At 34.8% G+C, this 20,242-nt stretch overlaps 1 protein-coding gene across 2 annotated transcripts in view; it reads left to right on the top strand.

The window, feature by feature from the left end:
* Nucleotides 1–20,242, top strand: part of KIAA2026 (KIAA2026 ortholog) — a 55,675-nt gene that overhangs the window by 11,856 nt on the left and 23,577 nt on the right. For both annotated transcript variants that reach the window (XM_054809215.1, XM_054809214.1), the window contains 3 exons: nt 11–1,437; nt 13,447–13,523; nt 18,982–19,071. In XM_054809215.1, coding sequence (XP_054665190.1) covers nt 108–1,437; nt 13,447–13,523; nt 18,982–19,071 — 1,497 coding nt within the window. In that variant the 5' untranslated portion in view covers nt 11–107. The remainder of the gene's footprint in view (nt 1–10; nt 1,438–13,446; nt 13,524–18,981; nt 19,072–20,242) is intronic.

Genomic DNA, 20,242 nt, shown 5'->3' with positions numbered 1-20,242 from the left:
CTTTTAATAGGCTGAGAGAGCAAGAAAGAAAAGAAGCAGAAGAAGCTAGTCAGAAAGAAATAGAAGAATGGGAAAAGTCACTTTTAGCTCAAGCAGCACCTACAAGGATGGAGACAATGTGGGAGATTCCAGCTATTGGTCATTTTCTTTGTTTAGCACAACAGATTTTAAATTTACCTGAAATAGTATTCTATGAATTGGAACGTTGTCTTCTGATGCCTCAGTGTAATGTTTTTTTATCTAAAATAATGACTTCTTTGTTAAGCCCTCCTCATCGCAGATCTACATTACATCGCAGACCTACACTTTCTTACAGGACTTGGGAAGCAGCACTCAGACAGAAAGTACAACACTGGTATACTGTTGTAGGGCAGACTGACAATCCTAATAGCTCTGCAGAAAAACTTGGATTGTGTCCCCAGTTTTTCAAAGTCCTTGGAGAAGTTAATCCCTTGGAGGAAAAACCATTTCATGAGCTACCATTCTATCAAAAAGTGTGGCTGCTGAAAGGTCTCTGTGATTTTGTGTATGAAACACAAAAAGATGTTCAGGATGCAGTGCTAGGTCAGCCTATCCATGAATGCAGAGAAGTAATTCTTGGTTATGACTACTTGGAGAATGCATATGTTCATTTTCCACAGTTCTGTGGTGCAGACGTTCGGATTTACAAACAAAAACCTTTTCAGGCTCCTGAATTCCCATCTCCTCCCATCAAAGTTAAAAAAGTGTCACGTATTAAATTGGAGAAAGTAAAGCATGAATATGTAAGCAAAAGCAATGGGGAGGTCAGTTCTGGTGGTAGAAGGGAGCAGCTACATCATTCCAAGACGGAAGTAGGCAAACGTATGGACTCTCTTGTTACCTGTCCAGAAAGAAAAACACATTTAGGTAGCTTTAGAGTCACTACAGAGGAGATTAACTGTGAAATCAAGACCTCAAGAGTCTGCGACATCAATAAAACTGGTTGCTATAAAGAGAACTTGAGGAATTTGGTTAGTTCAGAAATTGTTGGTATGTGTGGTCACCCTAGTTCAGGAGAAATAAGAGCTGTGGAGAATGGACAAGGTTGTGCTGAAATGGCCAGAGTAAAAGCTGAGATCAGTCCGTTCAAGGAGCACACATTGAAAGCTTGCCAAATGCATGTCAATGGCACTCATAATGACAACCAAGACATAAATTACCACGAATCTGCTAAAGAAACAATGCTAGAGAATTCACTGCGAAATAACAAGAACCTAAGTAAGTTGCGGGCAAAAAGGAAGAAGAAGAAAAAAAAGAAGTTGAAGGATATTCTAAATGAAAATCTACAGAGAAAACTTGATGACTTGCAAAGAAAACGTGAGATTCATCTTCATCCATTCAAATCTTATAAATCTGAGATCCAGAACAAGTTGTTTATTATTAAAAAGAAAGCAAAACACAAGAAGCACAAGTCTGGTAAGTTGACATTTTTACCTATAGTAAAAATTAGGAGCATAGTGATTTTTTTTTTTCTTGGCTGATTAGTCTACCTTCTATTTTGTGAAACAGGACATCCTTATTGCATTAGAGTTTTCTGATGTCAATTTTAGCATGAAAGTTTTCCATTTAGAAAAAAAAGCATATAAAACAGGCTCGTCAACTGGTGAAACCATGATTCATTTGCAGAATGTATCTTTAGAGAACATAATTCATTGGAAGAGTGAGTTTGTTACAAAAAATATTTAGGAGAATGAATCTGACTGGTTAGCATCAGAGAGTGTAGCCTGAAGTTGTTTTATGCTGGTTTACTTCGTAGCACTTGTGGAAGTATTTCTCACCTTTCTGATAATACTACTTTATCCAAATTATAAAGAAATGCAGAGTAGTTACATGAGATCATGAATCTAAAATCATTCCTACTGGAACTGTGCAGTCTTAGGTCACCCAGCAGTACCTCTTTGACTGTAGGCCTGATCACATTTCTGCTTAGTCCAGCAATTAAGATACAAAATTTATGCAGATGCCATTTTTACTGCAAATGTGGGCAGCATCTAGTTAAGTGTTTCAGGTAGATGATACATGATCCAGATTTCAGTTAACTCACTGGAAAATTTTAAAACAGTAAAGTTACAAAGTTGTTAAGTCAGCTCAAATTGTCAGATAGTTGTAGTATTTTTGATGTCATATGAGGCACTATAAAGCTTGATCTACTATCCTGTTGAGTCATGGGCTAAGCTATCTGTGCTAGATTTTAGCAGACTACTTCAAACATTACGTTTTTTTGAAATGACAGGCTTATTTTCAGAACAGTGTAGATTGGCAGGTAACTACTGGATTTCAGCTGAAAAGCAGAGAGCCAAAACTAAAAATCTGTGTAACAAAATGACTTCTAAAAGGTAAGAGAATTCAGAGATCTGATGCCAATGCATTTTAGCTAGAAGTTGAGTGGAAATTTAAAGCTAAGAAAACAAATAATGTTTAGCTTCCAGATATTTGTGCAGAATACCCAAAGAACTGTCTTGTCATATAAATCACAAACTCCTCCCTCCTTGAAATTTCAATGGCCACATCTAAGCATAAATTTTAAGGGTTACAGTTGAAGTTCATATATGTACTATTCATCAAAAGTAATGTATTTTACATTCACTTTTGTGACTGTTAGCTCTCCAAAGGTATCACTGTTTTCGTTCTTCTTAAAACCAAACAACAACAAAAAAAAACCCAAATTGCAAATAAGAGCTCTTTAATTTGGAAAAAAAAATTGGGACCAAGCGTCCTTTATTTTTCTGGAAAATAAAGTAGGTCACCATCTTCATTGTAACCCTCATTACATGTTACGTTTAAGCATGTAACTCATGCATAAAAATCTACTTTCTGTGAATTGAGCAATGCATGTGCATGCATTGAGCAAAATGGCATGTGCCATTTTCTGATTATTATTTTGCAAGACAGCCACTGTTAGCAATACAGACTGGGAATATTCGAAAGTAGCTTTTGAAGTTAATAGAGATGATGTTTAGTGTGATAACTGTTTTTCTTAATATGTGCCATAAAAATAGCAAATGTTCAAAAAAGCTGCTTGTTTGCCTCCATGTTGATATACTCAATATACTTGATAGCATGTTAGCAGATTTTTTTATAGTTACAAATTATGTTTTGTTTTTAAAGATGAAAAGAGACAAATTTTGAAGTGCTGTTAGAAGAACTGTAAATACTGGCATATGAGTTTAAACTTTTTTTAAAGAAATGCATCATGAACAGCTATCACAGCTGTATATTACATTTATACTAAAAATGTATTCTATAATATAATCTCAGTGAAAATTCTCACATTTTCAATTTCTGTTTTTTAGTCTGTAACATTAAAGTTTTGGTCTTGAGTAGATCCCAGCCAAAATCCTGGACTGTTAGTGGAAACTGTAGTGCTTACTGTAATATGCTTAATCACAATACCTAAATACAGTCCATTCTTTTGGTTTGAAATTCCTGTCTTATAACTGAAACAGTGGAAATTAAGCTCATTAATGAAACTGGAATCAAGAGAGAACTTCCCTTCAGTCAGTTTCCTTTTGGTATCTTGCATATGGTGCACAGATGCTACAGTGAAAACAAAAATCCCTGGCTTTTCATTATCCCAGTTACCTTAGGTATATTGACCTGTATAGTTATTATATGATCTCCACTTCTTGCAGTAAATTTGTTTTGTTTTCTGAAATGCTAAAAAAAGTTTGGGCTTTGTAATATTTAATACCAGGGCTCATCTAATGCTGATCTGATACAGGATTATAATGGAGATTATTTATCCAATTATCATCCTTTGTGCTTTATGCTGAGCTTTTTTAGTATGTATCTTAGGACTCAAATATGTTTCAGAAACTTATTATAAAACAAGCTAGTGTTCCATACCACTAAAAACATGGGAGTTAAAGCAGTTGTTCTTTCAGTTTTAATTTGTGGTTTTACATGACTGAATAGTAAATTCAGCAGTAGAATGCCATGTACCTCTGTTTTTCCAATTCCATATTGTGTCATAAGGAACTTAATGTTATCAGAGGTAATTTAGTATAGAAAATAATTAGTGTATAGTTTTGTTAGGAATACGTATCTGTAACTGTAGACCAGTACCAGATGCCATTAATCATCTGAACTTACGTTTTAATTATACATATTTTCATCATCAGAAAACACTGCAGCTATAGTATTACTGCCTTTCATTGTCAGTTTCGGACAGGAAGGAGATGTGTCAGCACAGGTGGAAATCCAGAGAAGAGTAACGAAGTTTTCTGTCAGGCATTCTTATGGTGTTTGCACAGTTTTGCAACCCTGACTGCAAACAGAGATGTCACGTGTGTCTGTTGAATGAGGAATGATGGAAATTCCTCTTCTTCACTTTTACATTTCCCATGTCTTTAACTTCTTGATCTGATGAATCTGATAGTCGAAGTTATGTTCAAATAGGGTGTTCATTTCCATTCAAGGTGGACAGCATAAAACATTCTTTTTCATCTGCAGGTGACAGGAATTGTCCTGGGCATGAGATGAAGGGTCCTATTTCATCGGGTCCTCTCTTGTCCTTTATCTCTTAATATGTTGAGGCATTTCCCTTCTAACTCTGACTACTTCTTCAATGCAAATTTTGGCCTCAGTTGAGAAAATTTTCGTAAAACATTACAGTATTATGAGAAAGAGCTTTTCTTCCTATGGTTGTTAACTGTCCATTAGTCCTGTAGCTGTAAGGCTGAAATAGATAGGATTGGATTGAATTCATGCTAATGCCTTATTGTTTTGTAATATTTCATAATGTTTAAGGCTGAGCCGTATTTCTCAAAGCTCTTCTGAAATGTTGTCTTCTGTTTAAAGATACTCTTACAATGTAGAACAGAGAAACAGATTTGGTAAAACTTGGTCTGAATTCACAAAAACACTTGATTTAAATCTGATTATAGCTGTAATCACTCTAAAATGTTCTTTAAAAGTACAGGAATTAGAAGAGAGCTTCAGGAATGTAAAAGTGAGTACCTTTCCTTACAAGGAAATCACCTTAACAAGGTGATTTTTTTTTTCCCCCCCACTATTGGTTCTCTAAGACAGCGAAATGTAACTTTTGAGTTCATGTTTCTGTTGAGATAATTTGCACATTCCTGACTTGCTGTAGCAGTGGTACCCAAAAGATACTGTTCATGAATACAAACTGGCTGTGCAGGTTTTTTTGCTGGAAACTTTCCATAACTATTGTGAGCAAAACTTCCTGGAGAGCACAGCCATGTTGTGAGCATTGCCATAGTTAAGAGGTTTTCTTACAAGTTATGAAAAGAAAGATGTAACCACTTTATTGAATCTGTGTCTTTGAAAAAAGGGGATAGTGGCAGCCTTGTGTCTCTATACTATTGACAGAGTAGTACTGAATATAATGGAAAAACAGAATCAGAGAGAGTAGTTCTGTAAACAACTTGCATGCTACGCATTAATTTTAAATGTTATTTTATTACTAGAGTTAGATAAATTAGGATATAAGTCCTTGAATTACACTGTGACAATGGTGATAGGCTCATTGGATCTGGATTAAGACAGCTACGCTGAAGTAAATTGTGGGAAACAAGGAAGATTGCAGTGCAAGGCACAGTACAAAAGCATGAGAATTCAGTGATTGCATGCTTGAAACAAGGATTGGATGAGGTTCAGAACGTCCATAGAGTTGAGGAAATAGGAGGGACCAGAGGCTGCTTGACATAACTGTGATGTGCCTGAAGCACAGGTTGAAGTAAGTCTAAGTTGAATCTCTTTTATTCCAGTTGGTGTAGAAAACTCCAATATAGCACAGACCTTTAGAAGAACCTTGATGTAAATTCTATGCACTGTACTCGTGCTTTGAAAGATTCACAGCAGTCCATCTGCTTAAAGTCTATTTCACAGTATATTTTATTTATTTGGAGTACCATTACATTTTCTGTATGAGATCCAGCATCGCTTGAATGTCGAGAAATTAATTTAACAACCTGGCAGCAGTTTTGTAGTGTCTGGTGTACTGTCCTTGGGAGCTTAATCTTCACTTTTGTTTTCAGAACTGTAAAAACTTCCTTGTAGTGTTGTCAAGCCTCTAGATGTGAAACAGCCTCTTAACCACCTTGAAAACATTACATGAGATATTCTACCAAGTTGTAACAATGTACTCAGTGGATTAAGCTGCAGTGTCAGTATCTTCAGAAACACATACCACTGAGATTTATTGGGTTACTTACATTGTTCTGTAAAGCAGCATTATTAATGCACTTGTTCAGACCTGCTTTGCTGTTTTGACTATATAAAAGCATATGCTGTGTCGGTGTGGAAGCTTCAAAAGTCTATAGTAATGCTTCATTTTCCAGATTATTGCACATTGTATTATCTAAAAGAGGAGCTGTTGGGAGCAAGATAGAAGATCAGGAGAATAAAGAGAAAACAGGACATGCTCAGTAGCTGCCAAATCTTTGAAAGGCATGAAATGTGTCTTACAAATTTGTGAACAGGAAAATTCAGGCCAGTTTTTCAATTTGAGAACAGTGGAGTTGCTGCTAGAATGCAATGAGAAAACAGGAATTCTTGCAGTTGGAAGGTGTTAACTTCACTTTATTTTACCCTGTCAGATGTTACTGAGATAGTAAACATCCATTTCCCTATCTGGGGGAATGAGGCTCCACCGCATATGCAGTAAAAATTAATTTTATTAAAAATTATTAATAATTACTTTTAGTTTTTATTAAAAATTGATCTATGTTGTCACTTTATAATTTCAAGCATGGATTGTCATTACTTGTTCTTCAAGGAGGAGCCACAAGGACTCAAATATCGTAGTTCATAACAAAAAGTTTTACTGGATCTGTAAAAATGTTCTTTTTTTTCTAAGTCAAAATGTTTTATGTTATGGTAACTTTTAAATGGGTTGTATTGTCCTTGCTGAGGTAATTTACAAATGTCAAGAGCATTTCTGTGGCTTAGTGTTTTATTTGTCTACATTTTTATGCCTCTAAAATAGGACTAGAAGAGATCTGAAATATCATTTACTAATTTATTCCCCCTTCTTTACCCTCAGATGGCGAGACCAACTTGAGATGGCTTCTGTTTTAGTTGCATTGAATCTCCCTAGTGGGTTTTTTGGATGCTCATAACTAGTGTCCAGGCCACAGTTTTTATGTTACCTTGTTAATTGCCTGCACATCTATTCAGTGATAACATCTGTGGAATTTGTTTTGGCTTGAAAGGAAATTCTATGGCAGCCAGGCATCTTGTGGACCTACTGAACTTAAATAACATCCAAGAATTTTCTCAGAGCTGGCTAAGGGGCTGTTGCTTAGTAAAATGTTGATTTCCAGTAAATCTTAGAACTTAGAAATGTTCCAGCAATTATGTTATTTAAAAGAAATATATGTGAAAGATCTGTAGATCTGGATTTCGGTTTTTTTACTTTCAGCTATCAGTTTATTTAACAAATTACGTGTTGACAATTATAAATATGTAGAAGGAAAATAAATACAAACCAGCTCTTAACTATCAGTCAAAGTGTAAAATAATCCAATCTCTTGGAATTGAGATTAGAACAGATGATAAAGCAATATTAACTCAGGGAAGACATATTTCTTCCGTTCCACCTACTGTGATCACTATTAATTTAGTATTAAAAATTAAAAAGTAGTAATGTAAAAATTTTTCACCTTTGAATTATTTTACTCATTTATTTTGGTTTAGTTTTGGTTTGTTGTATAAAGTACTGTCTTTACTCTGAGACTGATTCATACATGAAACCTGGAATACACTATTTCAAACAGTACAAATATTTCAGTGCTTTCCAATACAACATTCACTTACTTTGAAATCAGCTTTTCTCAGAATAACATTTTTCACATGCATTTCAGTGCTTTCACTAACCTCTGTTACTGACTTACAGTGATACTCACTTATGGTTTAACCACAACGGGCAGGCAGCTAAACACGGAGCTGTTTGCCTCCCACTGCCTCCCGCAGTGCAATGGGGAAGAGAATCGAGGGGAAAAAAAGGTAAAACTTGAGGGTTGAGATAAAGAGAGTTTAATAGGACAGAAAAGGAAGGTAAAATAAATGTTGTTATTCATAATAATACTACTATATAAAACCGGTGGTGCACTATGCAATTCCTCACCACTGACTGATGCCCAGCCAGCTCCTGGGCAGTGGCTACTGCCTCCCCCTGCCCACCCTGCCCCCTGGCCAACTCCCCTCAGTTTTGGGTTTGTTTTTGTTTTTTTTTTTTTTTGTTCAGCATGATGTAATATGGTATGGAATATCCCTTTGGCCAGTTTGGGTCAGCTGTCCTGGCTGTGTCCCCTCCAAGCTTCTTGTGCACACCCCTCCTCCTCATTGGCAGGGCAGTATGAGAAGCTGAGAAGTCCTTGACTTAGTCTAAACATTGTTTAGCAACAACTAAAATATCGGTGTGTTATCAACATTATTCTCATCCTAAATTCAAAAGACAGCACTGTACCAGCTACTAGGGAGAAAATTAACTCTATCCCAGTCAAAACCAGAACATCACTTTACAGGTTTCTGTCCTCATCATCCTTCAAGCACCAAATGCTGTCTGGGTGGACAGGGCAGTATCCAAGTTAATGTTACTTTGGTCCACTTCATACAGTTTCCAACTTTTTTGGCAGATGAGTAAGGGCTTACTCAAGTAAGTTTACTGTGAAAAACCTGTATTTTACTGTATTCCTGCTGCAAGATGGTTTGTTTCAGCAGGTAAAGTCAGAAAATGTGCAAATTGAGCTTTTGGGTTCTTATGCTATCAGCTCTAGGTATAGGTTGGTAGCATGTTATTGGAGAGAAATATTGCCTCAAATCAATAGAGAGTTTTGTTCTACATCCACATATAACTGAATTATAGTTTAATTTAGGATAAGATCTGTTGTAGTTGACTTGAAGAATAAAGTGATGGTGTATTTTCCATTTATTCTCTGGTAGGGAATGAAAAGTACTCTTTATTTGTTGCACAGAACATGGAAGGGCTCTTGCCTTAGGTGTCTGAGTTGTCCTCTCCCTAGTTTCAGGAGCAGCTTAGCTCTTGGTTAATACTGAAGGTGGTATAAAAAGAGCTGATCCTCTCCTGCAGCATGGGAGGGGAAAAGAGATGATAGTTACAACTTCTGTCCAAGGTAAGATGTCTCATAGTCTTTTCCTCTCTGAACTGAAACCCAACTGAGATATGGAGCCTGTTGGAAAAGGCAGTGTGGAGACATAATTAGTAATTGTGGCACAGTAAAATCATGTTAGTGGGTGAATGTAAGGTTACGCAGGAATAATATAGGCTGACATTTCCTAGCTTTAGAACAGTTCCATCTGCAGCAAAGTAGATACATATAGAGAGATAGATAGATATAGTTTTGATGTGCATATATTTGAATACAAATCAGGGTTTTTATTCAGTAATGTTATTTTATAATTCTGGCAAGGGAGAATAAAGCTCTTTTTTTCCAAAGAAGTGTTGACTGTATTTGATATCAAACTTGATATCAAAAAGTAGTAAAACTTTAATTTTTATTACAAGTATTGCCCTGTAGTGGGAACAGGAATAAGAGTATATCAGTATATATTTATCAATATTTATAAAACATTTATCAAGTACTTGTCCAAGTAAGTATTTCTCTACTCCACAAAAAATAATTTAGTGTTGTAGCTGTTGCTGTATAGGGAGGCCACTGTTAGTACCTGAAGATGGTAAGCCTAACAATAGCTTTTATGCAGTTGCAGCTATTGAAGGAGAAGGCCTCTTCAGCTGTTTCAGGATCATGATTTTCTTTGGACTTCTTGTTCTAGTTTGGAAAACTCTTAATTTGTTTTGATGAAGAGTGTTTTTTCTCATTTGGTTTTACATAATTAGGGAGAAGTGTAAAGAAATTGATTGGACAGAAGTATTATCTGATTTATCTTCCTTCTGTTCAGTGCATTCCAGAGTTAGTGATTCCTATGTGTGTTACTAATACATGTATACTGTGCAAGGCAGTCTTTTAAAGACTCACAGAGCCATAGAAAGGCTGGTTGGAAGGAACACCTGTAGGTCCCTGATTCTAGGACTGTCACAAATACCAGATCAGGTCAGCTGTGACTCGAAGTCCTCTAAAGATGGAAATCTGTTTAATGAGCCACTGTTTCCCCTTTCCCTTCTGAGAATTTTTGTACTGAAATTACTTTATTATTTTGTCTATGTGTGGAACTCTTGTTAAGTGCTTTATAAATTAGGGCTAGTAAAAGCTGGGGACCAAGAGATGGGAAGCAAGCAGGGTGTCTTGAATTGGAATAGGTGATCTGAAGAGATAATGCATATGAGCTTCTTTTAGAAATACTTTTTTTTTTCTTCATTATTTCTTAGGTGTGTTTTTCTAACTCCAGTTGCTTTCAGAACAGAAACTAAATATATTTGTAGATTGAGTGTGCTCTCAAGGGTTCAGTGTGCTGTGATTCAAAATGTGTCTAGCTGCTGTCAGAAACATTACTTCATCTGCTGAAGTAATTAATTTAAATCATATTAAATAGTCTCTTTACCTAGGATTATGGGCAAAGGAGCTGTAGACTTCAGTGGAGTGGTCTGAGAAGCTGCAATCACAGTTGATGCCTGTTCAACCCTGTAGTGGGTTTACATTCCATACAGAATCTATGCCCACCTCAGCCTGGCCGTTCAAACTAAGTGACTGCTCTGTGGTGGCATGGCTGAAGTGTTGGCGTGTTTATGCTACATGCAACAGGTCCAGTAGTACGCAGCTGGTAGAGGCTTATATCCCTTACCATTGCTGTTGGTTTTGCTGAATGTGTCAGCTTGTGGTCTGAGAATCTAAACTAGCAGATCTCGATATGTGGAAATCTGATCCTTGGTTAATCTCATCCAAAAATTTTTCCACTTACCTTTAAGTGAGTTGGACTACTTTTAGGTACTAAAGTCAGTTTGGAAACTGGACACAGGTGCAGCTGCATTGTTTCAGGAATACTAAATAGTTTTCCTTTATCATCTTTGGGTTTTTCCCTTGAAAACCTATTAAAGAAAACATTTCTTTTAAAACTTGGCAAACAAGAAATAGTATTTTTGGAAAACCATAGATAACTTTTATTTGGGAGAGAGATTATCAGTTATTGCTATAACTTCATTTGAATTTCAATTTGGTCTAAGGATCTTATTAAGGTAGAAGATGAAGTTGCCAAAGTCAGTTTGCTGTTTATATTAATTACCTCCCATTGTTCAAATACCTGTAGTGTTTTCTTATTTTTTGGTATGTAATATGTGCCTGCACTATAGGGCATCTGCTGTGTATAGTCACAAAGTGGAAAAGAGACTGTGGTGCTGCTCTGTACAGATACGTTCTTAGTTCATGGCAAATGTCTGCCTGGGAATTGTGCAAGTCTTATGGTATGTATATTCTAGTAGGCATGCTTTATGACAACCCATGTGTCATACTCTATTTTCAAAGACTTATTTTCCTTGATTCAGTTTACGCAGAAGGTAAGGCTCATTTTCCTTGTGCTTCTAGTCAGTTTGTTGGTTTTTTTTAATTCTGTCTGTTACCCCATATCTTCCCTACTGCATGCTTTTCAGATGTTGCTGTGAAGGAAGAAATACTTACTTTCTTTTTTTTTGTAATTAATTGTAGTTCTTCCTAACAATTTTTACCCCCTTTTTCAAAAGGAAATATTGGGGGAAAGAGAGTATATCTCTGTTAACTCTGTTATTTTTTGAAGTACACTGCATCATACAGCACCTGATGCTGAAAATATTCAAATAAATATTTGCTGAAAAGTATTCTGAAAATATTCAAATAAAATGAAAATTTTCATTTTAATCTTATTCAAATCTTTCTTTTTGTAAAGAAGCAAGAAAGTCTAGCTGTCCCATGTTTTTATTCCTTCATGTTCTTGCCAGATAACATTCTTTTACAGGACTATAACAAGGAATCATGATATAACCAGATTTCTTTTTGAGTCACTTTGTCAAGAAAGCTTATATTGGAAGTCTGCTTAGTTCATTAAATGTTCAGCACTGTTCTCAGTAGTAGCAATTATGTTTTCAGTGCAGCTGGATTCATAAAATACATAACAAAAATGCTGACTTTTTTACACATTGTCAAAACACTTGAGTTGTTCTAATAAACATGCTTCTCCGTTTTATCACTTGTTCTGTAAGGTGAAATCTGTGAGTATTTATTTTCGGTAGTTGAGGGCTCTTTAAATTGTGTTCAGGATGTGGAGTTTCAAATCTAGTTTGATTTATTGGTTTTTTGTATGGTTTGATTTTATGTGGAATTTCAAATCTGGTTCCATTGAGCCCTGTCTCTTAAGTATGCTTTATTTCAGACTCAGGTAAGATGTTCAGGAAACTCACAGTGTAATAAACTGAAAATAGAATAGTGTAATAAACTGAAAATAATAGATGCCTAGGCATCTGTGAATAGGTGTATGTATATCTACATACACATTTGTACACACAAGCAAGCATCTGTTAGGAAAAAATTAAATGCAATTCCTGCCAATATTTTCATTAGTATGCCTATCAAATCTGCCTGTGTTTGTGTTATTACTAAGTGCCTGTAATGATTCTATTTGACAACAAATTTCGCATACTTTGTATGATTTAATTTTTTTAGGTTTTTTTAAGGTTTTTAATTATTGTTCAGGACTCCTAAATGTGAGCACAGCGGTAATCTTAGGCTGATGGTTTTGATTTGAATGAACAGGTCAAAAGTGGGCTTGTTTCAATTTACCATGTGAATGTAGAAATTATCTTGCATATATGGCTCGGTGACATAACTACTTGATTTATGTGACTTGCGAACCCTGATACTATAAGCAGTAAAGCACTTGCCTTACCTTTAAGGAGATTTTTAGTTACATCCATGTCCTTATATAGCACAGGAAGGCGTTTGCTTTCTTCTAAAATAGTAGGTTTTGCCACGGCCAGAAAAAACAAATCAGTAATCTGATTTCATTGATAACTTCAGTGTGTTAATTCAGGGATTTCTAGATATTGCTTGTGCTTTGAGGGTATTTTTTACTGTAACGTACCGAGGTCCCAGACCCTAATGTGTGGTTCACTTTACAGTGTCAGAGAACAAATCTTGCAGGTAAGATGACATATTCTTAAGTTTGTGGCATAAGTTATGGATTTCACTTCTTTCATATCAGTGATTTGAATGTTTCTTTTATGACTTAAATTATTAGGAGGTATATTATGGGCCTTGTAGTGGGTTTGTTCTTTTTTCTTTTTTTTTCCCTTTCCTTTTTTCTTTTTTTCCCCCCAAAAAGATCGCCCTACACAGATACTTGTAGTTTAATGTTTGCTTTTGCTGAGTCCAGTTCTGATTTGTCATGTTTACGTGACTTAACTGTCAGCTATCTGTTAGTTATAGTTTAACTTTCAAGTCTGTATGTAATTTGGTTTTATTAATGAAATACAACAAACAGCATTATGAAGCTTTTCTCTTTTAATCTTACAAGGAAAAAAATCGATATCTAAAAAAGCAATCACAAAGAAGAGGAAAGGTGTCACAAAGTCTACCATACCAGAATTTCAGGTAAATTTTTTTTTTTTAAAGCACTTGAAATCTGAATGTCTGTAAAATAAGTCCTTTAGTTTCTGATAGAGATTTTTGGAAATCTTAATCAAAGATTAATTTCCTTCTTCTCATTCAAAAAGTTTAATCTGATAGTGTTTTTAAACATGCATTTCACCTTTTCTTGGTAGAAAATGTTTTAGCATTTTTTATTATGTGCAGCTTACACATTGTTTCACAGTACTGTTTAAGATTCCAGGTAAATCTGTTACAGGATAAAACCTGTAAAAACTAGTTGTTGTTCATGGAATTTTTAAGGTAGATACAGTTTTCTGGGATAAAATGACTTGGGTTTTGTATGAGGTGTGACATTGTGGTCCTTGAATTGAAACCTAGCTTGCTTTACTGAAGGACTGGGAAAATCTGTAGGTTCCTGTGCTCATCTTGTTTGCAACTTTTACCCCTTATCCGCATGTGACCTTTAGACCAGAGAGCACTAAGAGGGCTAATTATGATAATAGTTTTATGGTACTGTAATAGAAGTGTTACAGTACTTCTGTTCTAAGTCACAATTTATGTATGAATGCCTGCTTTTACTGAAGTTCTCCTTTAGCTATAATTTTTTTTTTCCGAAAGCAATCTGTGCTATTCTGAGGAATAGACCCACATTAAATCATCATTCTTGTGTAAAACCCTCACACTGAATTAATTTATTCCGTGATGATGATGTGTTTCAGGTGGAGCAAGTGGAATTTCTGGTGATGAAATCGGTTAGTAACAGTCAACATTGAGAAAAGACTGATTTTTAAGTGTGCACTGTCTTTTATCTGTATGCTAATGTCAGTGACTAAAATGTTTCCTAGCAGTTCCAAAAAAATAGGTACAGTGTCTAAAAAATGTTATTTTTCCCAGGACATTACCTGCATGCCATGGATGTATGTGGTTAGGTTAGAAATATTTTTTTACAATATTAAACTAAACTAAATTAACCTGTCTTTTTTAAGAGGACAGGGAGGACTGGTATGACTGTTAGAAGTATTTGCAAATATTAAAACATTTCTATTTGGAATACTACTAAGACTTTCAGAGCCTAGTAAAGCAGGCTTCAAGATACTCTTCTTCACATACATGGATTGCCAAGCTTAATGAAATTATGTAACTGTTTGAAGGTGAGAGTGTATTCTTTTAAAATACTTGATAAGACGGCTTGAGTGTGGCCCTGTGAGGTATGCCAGGGAGGGTATAACCATAAGAATATTGCTATTCATATCTAAATATCAGTTCTTTTGGAAAGAGAGTAAATAAATGAAAATTTGTAAGATATTTTGCATGCCTGCAGCCTACAAATGTAAAAAAAAAAAAAGCCATAAGGCACTTCATTTCATAAGACTAGATCCTGTACTTAAGTATAGATCCTTTACCTGAAAATCACAACTTGACATTAAAGTTGAGAAAATTAGTATTAATAAATCTTCTAATATTAACAAAAAAAATCAGGACATAGTTTACTATTTAATCCTAACATTTATAAATGCCATTTTTAAACAACCTTTTGAGGAAACATACTGCACAGATTTTCTGTTCTCTATCATAGTTTGAATGTCGTGGACAAAGCAGTAAAAGCATAGGTCAGTGAACATCGCTCCTTCCTTGTATGTGATTTCAGACCTTATATTAATTTCTAAGCTCAAGGCTGCTTTAAAAAAAAAAACAAAAACAATAAATCAAAAAAACAAACTCAAAACAAAAGCAGATGCAAATTAAATTCTCTTTACCAAATAAAAACCTGGTTGTAATATTTTGAAAATTAGTTGAGAAGTGAATTTATAGCTTCATAGATCATGAGTTAGTTGACTGTTGCGTATTTCCTTTTAAAAGAAATTCTGCATTCCAAGCTTATTATTACTGTTGCTCATTAATGTTTTAAAGAAATGACAGTAATTATATTGCCATACGGAAGGGACACTAATGTGGTTTTGGGGGGTTTCTTTTCCAGTTACAAAGTATATTTAGGTTTGGTAACACAAAGACTGCTTTGTTTTAGTCTTTCCTCCTTTCCCCTCACATATATACACATGTAGCTAGATAGACCTACATGTACTATAAGGAAGAAAGGAACACATACATTGTAAGGAACTGGACTAACTTGAGCTTTTCTGTTTAACCGTGTCTTACCAGTTTCAGTTTTATCAGCTATGGTCTATATTAAATACAGATATTGAACGGGGCTATCTGGATATTTTCCACATGGACATGGCAGCAATAAAAGAGCAGGTTCATTGGAAATAAAAGTATAACTTACAATCATTACATAGATAATCTGAAGTTAAGCACAAGACCCCATTGATGTGAGTAAAAAATTATGCTAAAAGATTGGCTGAAGTTAAGGGAGGCAAAGAGGGAGCATCAGTGATCTGGGGGAGTACGCTAGGTTTGTATTTATGAATAGATCCACAGATTAGATTTGTTTTTATAATGATAAATCATTCATTTATAATTTCTGAGAAATTAATCACAGGAGAGTCCCAAGTTGGAATAGAGCTTGGTCACTGTGTCTTTCCTTACAAAAATCAGGGGAGATTTCCTGTCTTTCCTCTTTGAAGTTCCAGCAGTCAGTGAGAGAGCTTACTGAGATCTAAGACTGTATCCTAACAGGAAAGTTGAACACTAAATTTTAAAATTTACTGGAATACTGAATACCTGAAGCTTTCATTGTATTCAGTTGAAAAACAGGATGTTTATTGCCTATGAAAATTAAGCCCATAGGTAGTATGTACTGTACCTGATGTGAAAATGTCTGTGTTGTAGTAAGCATGTACATCACTAATGACATGACTTGTACATTAATGGAAATATTTACAGCTTGAATCTTTAAGCCTCCATGTAGTGTTCTAGAGATTAGGGACTAATCTTTTACTACTTTTGATGAGTCATAAAAGAAACATTTTTTCTCTTCAGATTGTTTTTCTCATGATAGATGATTAGAAGGCATGTTCTTCAAGAGCAGTATGTGAAACTACCAGTGAGCTATCAGAATGTGACATTAGACTGTAATATTAATACCTTTCTTTTTGCCTTCACATTAATTAACCTGTTAAAACACACAAAACATTTTGGAAAGGCAGTGCTGTTTGCAGAAAATTGAATTTCTAAGTTCAGCCAATTAAAATCCATGAGCAAAGAACACTGAAACATATATTAGAGTCTCATTATGAGAAATAGCTAGATTCCATATCAAAATGATCATAAACATATGCTACACTTGTTTATTACTGTTCTTTTCATCTTTCCTTCAAAATGCTGGCTTCATTCAGTAAGATGGGAAATGTTAACCAAGTGAGAGAAGTTTCAGAAATAGCTTGTTCTTGATCAATGTGCATCTTTAGTACTGCATCTCAAATTCTACTGTGAATGAAGAAATACAAATTTCTTCTTGAACCTTTTTGTAGAAGTTTTCAGTACAGTATTGGAGTATTTCAAATACTAAACTCATTTTGACAGTAAATCCTCTAAGCTGAGGTGCTGTTACTTTCCTTGTTTTACCAGTGGGTAATTGACACACAGATATTAGTCTCAAATGTACACCTCTTCTGATAAAAATTGGGACTTAGAGATTTGATTGCTCTTCCCTGTCAACCCCAGCACAGAGACAACTAAATTTCATATATTTGCCTTGTTTTTCCCATTAATGTAGTTTGGATTGGTATATACTAACAGTTTTGCAAATCGGATCCTTATGTCTCAAGTTACTGTTCTGGAAATGAGAAACAGGACTGGAACCTGTGAAAAGTTTGACCGCATGAATTGTCTGATGACATGTAGGAGTTTTTTATGGTAGAGGCAAAGATAGAGTTGGTATTTTCAGGGCAGCATTCAACTAACAATAGTGAAGTCATCCTTCTCCTTAAAAACTCTTGCCTTTCTAGAAGGGAGTTCCTAGAGAGAAATGCAACCACTTACAGCACATGAAGACAGTATCTTTCTTTGTCTCATAGGAGAAAATAAAAAGCAGTGATAAAACTTAAAAACTGAATTGTCAGGTGCATAGTCAAAGGAGTGGATTATAATTGCATAGGGAAGATCTTTATCCATGCCTTTATTGACTTTTGTCAAGGGCTTGATGTGACAAACTTGCACCTTTTTGTATAATAATACAGTATCATAGATTTCTTTGCAGGCCAGATGGGAAAAGAAAAGCCGGTATTTGGCTTCCAGTTTACACCTTATGTATTTGGAACTTCTTTAAGTGCAGGACAGACGTGCATGTTGAACGTAGTAGAGTTACACATAGTAATACTATTTTCTGGGTTGAGGGAGGAACCTTTTGCAAGTTACTTTTACATACATTGTCTACAGCAAGACAGTGCCAATTTCCTTATTCATTTGCTATTTTAAACTTTATAAATGTGAACACTGTAAACTTTAGTTTGAGTAACTCCAATTCCCCAATGCTTTCACATGTACACAAGTGTTATGAAAATAATGGCAAGTATGCATTAGAGGTTTTCAAAATTTATCTCTTTTGCTAAAGGTGTCAGTTCTCTGTTTTAATAGAGAAACAAGGGGTTTTTTAATATGAATATGCTGCAAATCTAAAACTTCACATGTAATTGAAGTAAAAATATATTGTTATGAATTACTGATTTGGAAAAAAAATTAAGAATCAGCAGTTGTATGATAAAAGCATTTTTGTGGTTTTCTTTTTCTGTTTGGATTTGATTTTCTTAAATTATTTCAACATGTTTTCAGTAGTAATGAAAACATTTCCACTTAAGGCTGTTCAGAAGGAAGCAAGTCTTAACATACAATAAGTTGAAAGAACCTAACAGCTTAATAATTTCCAGTTTATTAAGTCTTTAATTGCCCTAAATGATGGTAAGCCAAAACATAGAGATTACTTTTGTTTGACATTTTTTTTGAGAGAATAGCATCTATGTTCTGAAAGGAAGATTGTAAAAAGCTATTTTCTAAAGACAGTAATAAGAATAATATGATACTTTTTCAAAATGTAGATAGATTTGATAGACATGGCTAGGTTATCTTTCAGGAATACTCTGTGTAAACATACAAAGTTCAGGAAAAAGTTGTAACAAGTGTAATGATCTTATAACCACAGTGTAGTCCAAAACTAGTACACTTTAATTCACCAGGGAATTGTTTGGTACTCAGACCTCTTCCAACTCATTACTGTACTTGAGACAAATTGAGTAGCTGTCATTCACACAAGTTTTAAGAAAATACCTACATTTTGAAATGGAAGCTTACAGGCAGAGATATGGTTTATGACTGAAGAGTGAAGTCTTTTCTTATTAGTTTTTCTTCCTTTCAAAAAGTCCTATTTTTTAACATTTAAAAATGCTATAAGAAAATAAAAATCAAATGGTGGCACTAAGTAATAACATGTGCTTTTAGATTTTAACTTCATTGTACATTTTCCAAGTCCCACATTACCAAGTGTTTGTGTTCATTTGTTTTTTAGCTTATTTGCACTAATCTTGATGAACTCAGGGAATTAATCACAAAGATTGAGAATGAACTCAAAGATCTGGAGGACATTAAAAAGAAATCGGTATGTGATGTTAAAAGCTTTCTCTTGTATGGGTATAAAACGGTGCCAGTTATTTGCTGCGGCCTGTCAACTGGAGATTTTATGTCTGTTCACTAACTGCATGAAGCCTCATAAGGTTGATACCTGGAGATTGTAACCTTAATCTTTTCTGTATGTAGTGCTCTGTTCACAATGTTTTTTTGATAAGTAAATTCAGTAACTGTGTTAACACTTTTCCCTGCCAAAATAAAATGTGGATAGTGGTAATACCTTAGAAGGAGTAGTTCATTTCTATTAAACATGTGACCATTCTTCCCTGAGGACAGACTCTTGCCCAACAAGCAATTACAGGATAGAGTTCTCATATATGCCTATGCAGTGCTGATTAGATCTTCTTGTGAGCTGACTCTTATGTTGCTTATTAGGATTCCTAACTCCTTTTGTTTGCAAGTAAATTATTAAAATTGGCTTTCTTTAATTTTTATTCAAGTAGGTTGTACAGGAAAGCATGCTATCTGTCTTTTGATACCAGACTGAGATACAAATTTTACCAACATACCCTGGATCACTCAGTCTATGCAGCTGAAAACCTCAGAATAATAATGATTAGACAAGAGAATCCAACACATTTGGGGTTTTGTAGGAAGCAGTGATTCTCATCAAGATGGTGGATGGTTTTAAATACATAAATAGTACTCATTTAAATGGCTCTCTACAGCCAACTCTTATTACTTTCTCTTTCTCATTGCAGTTTTCTTAAACCTTTGGTAGGCCTATCTGTGGCATTTCTGTGAAGAGTAGTAGTTAAAAATGCTGCTTTTTCTATACCTTAGAAATTAGGCTACTAATTTCTGTGAATGTCTTTAGTCTTACGCAGAAACAGTTTATTCTTAAATTATTTAAGTAGGTGAGAGGCAATATAAATTAGGAGTCTGAAAGACAGATTTCAGTGCAGACAGTTAGCATAATAGTTGTTAAAATATCCAAAGGAATAAAACCAGACTTAACTTGAAATTATTTTGTAGTTGCTAAATTGCAAATTGGTTTTATGATAAGATTGTCAAGAGGTTATCAGAAAGGCTATGTCAACGAAGAAAAAGCCAAAAATGAGAGTACACATCAGTATATCAATAATCTTAGTATAGGTGAGACTTTTAGTCTACGAGTAAAACACTACCAACAAGACTTCTTC

Source organism: Grus americana, chromosome Z (genome assembly GCF_028858705.1).
Source record: "Grus americana isolate bGruAme1 chromosome Z, bGruAme1.mat, whole genome shotgun sequence".
Lineage (NCBI taxonomy): Eukaryota > Metazoa > Chordata > Aves > Gruiformes > Gruidae > Grus > Grus americana.
This window is presented reverse-complemented; position numbering and strand designations above follow the sequence as displayed.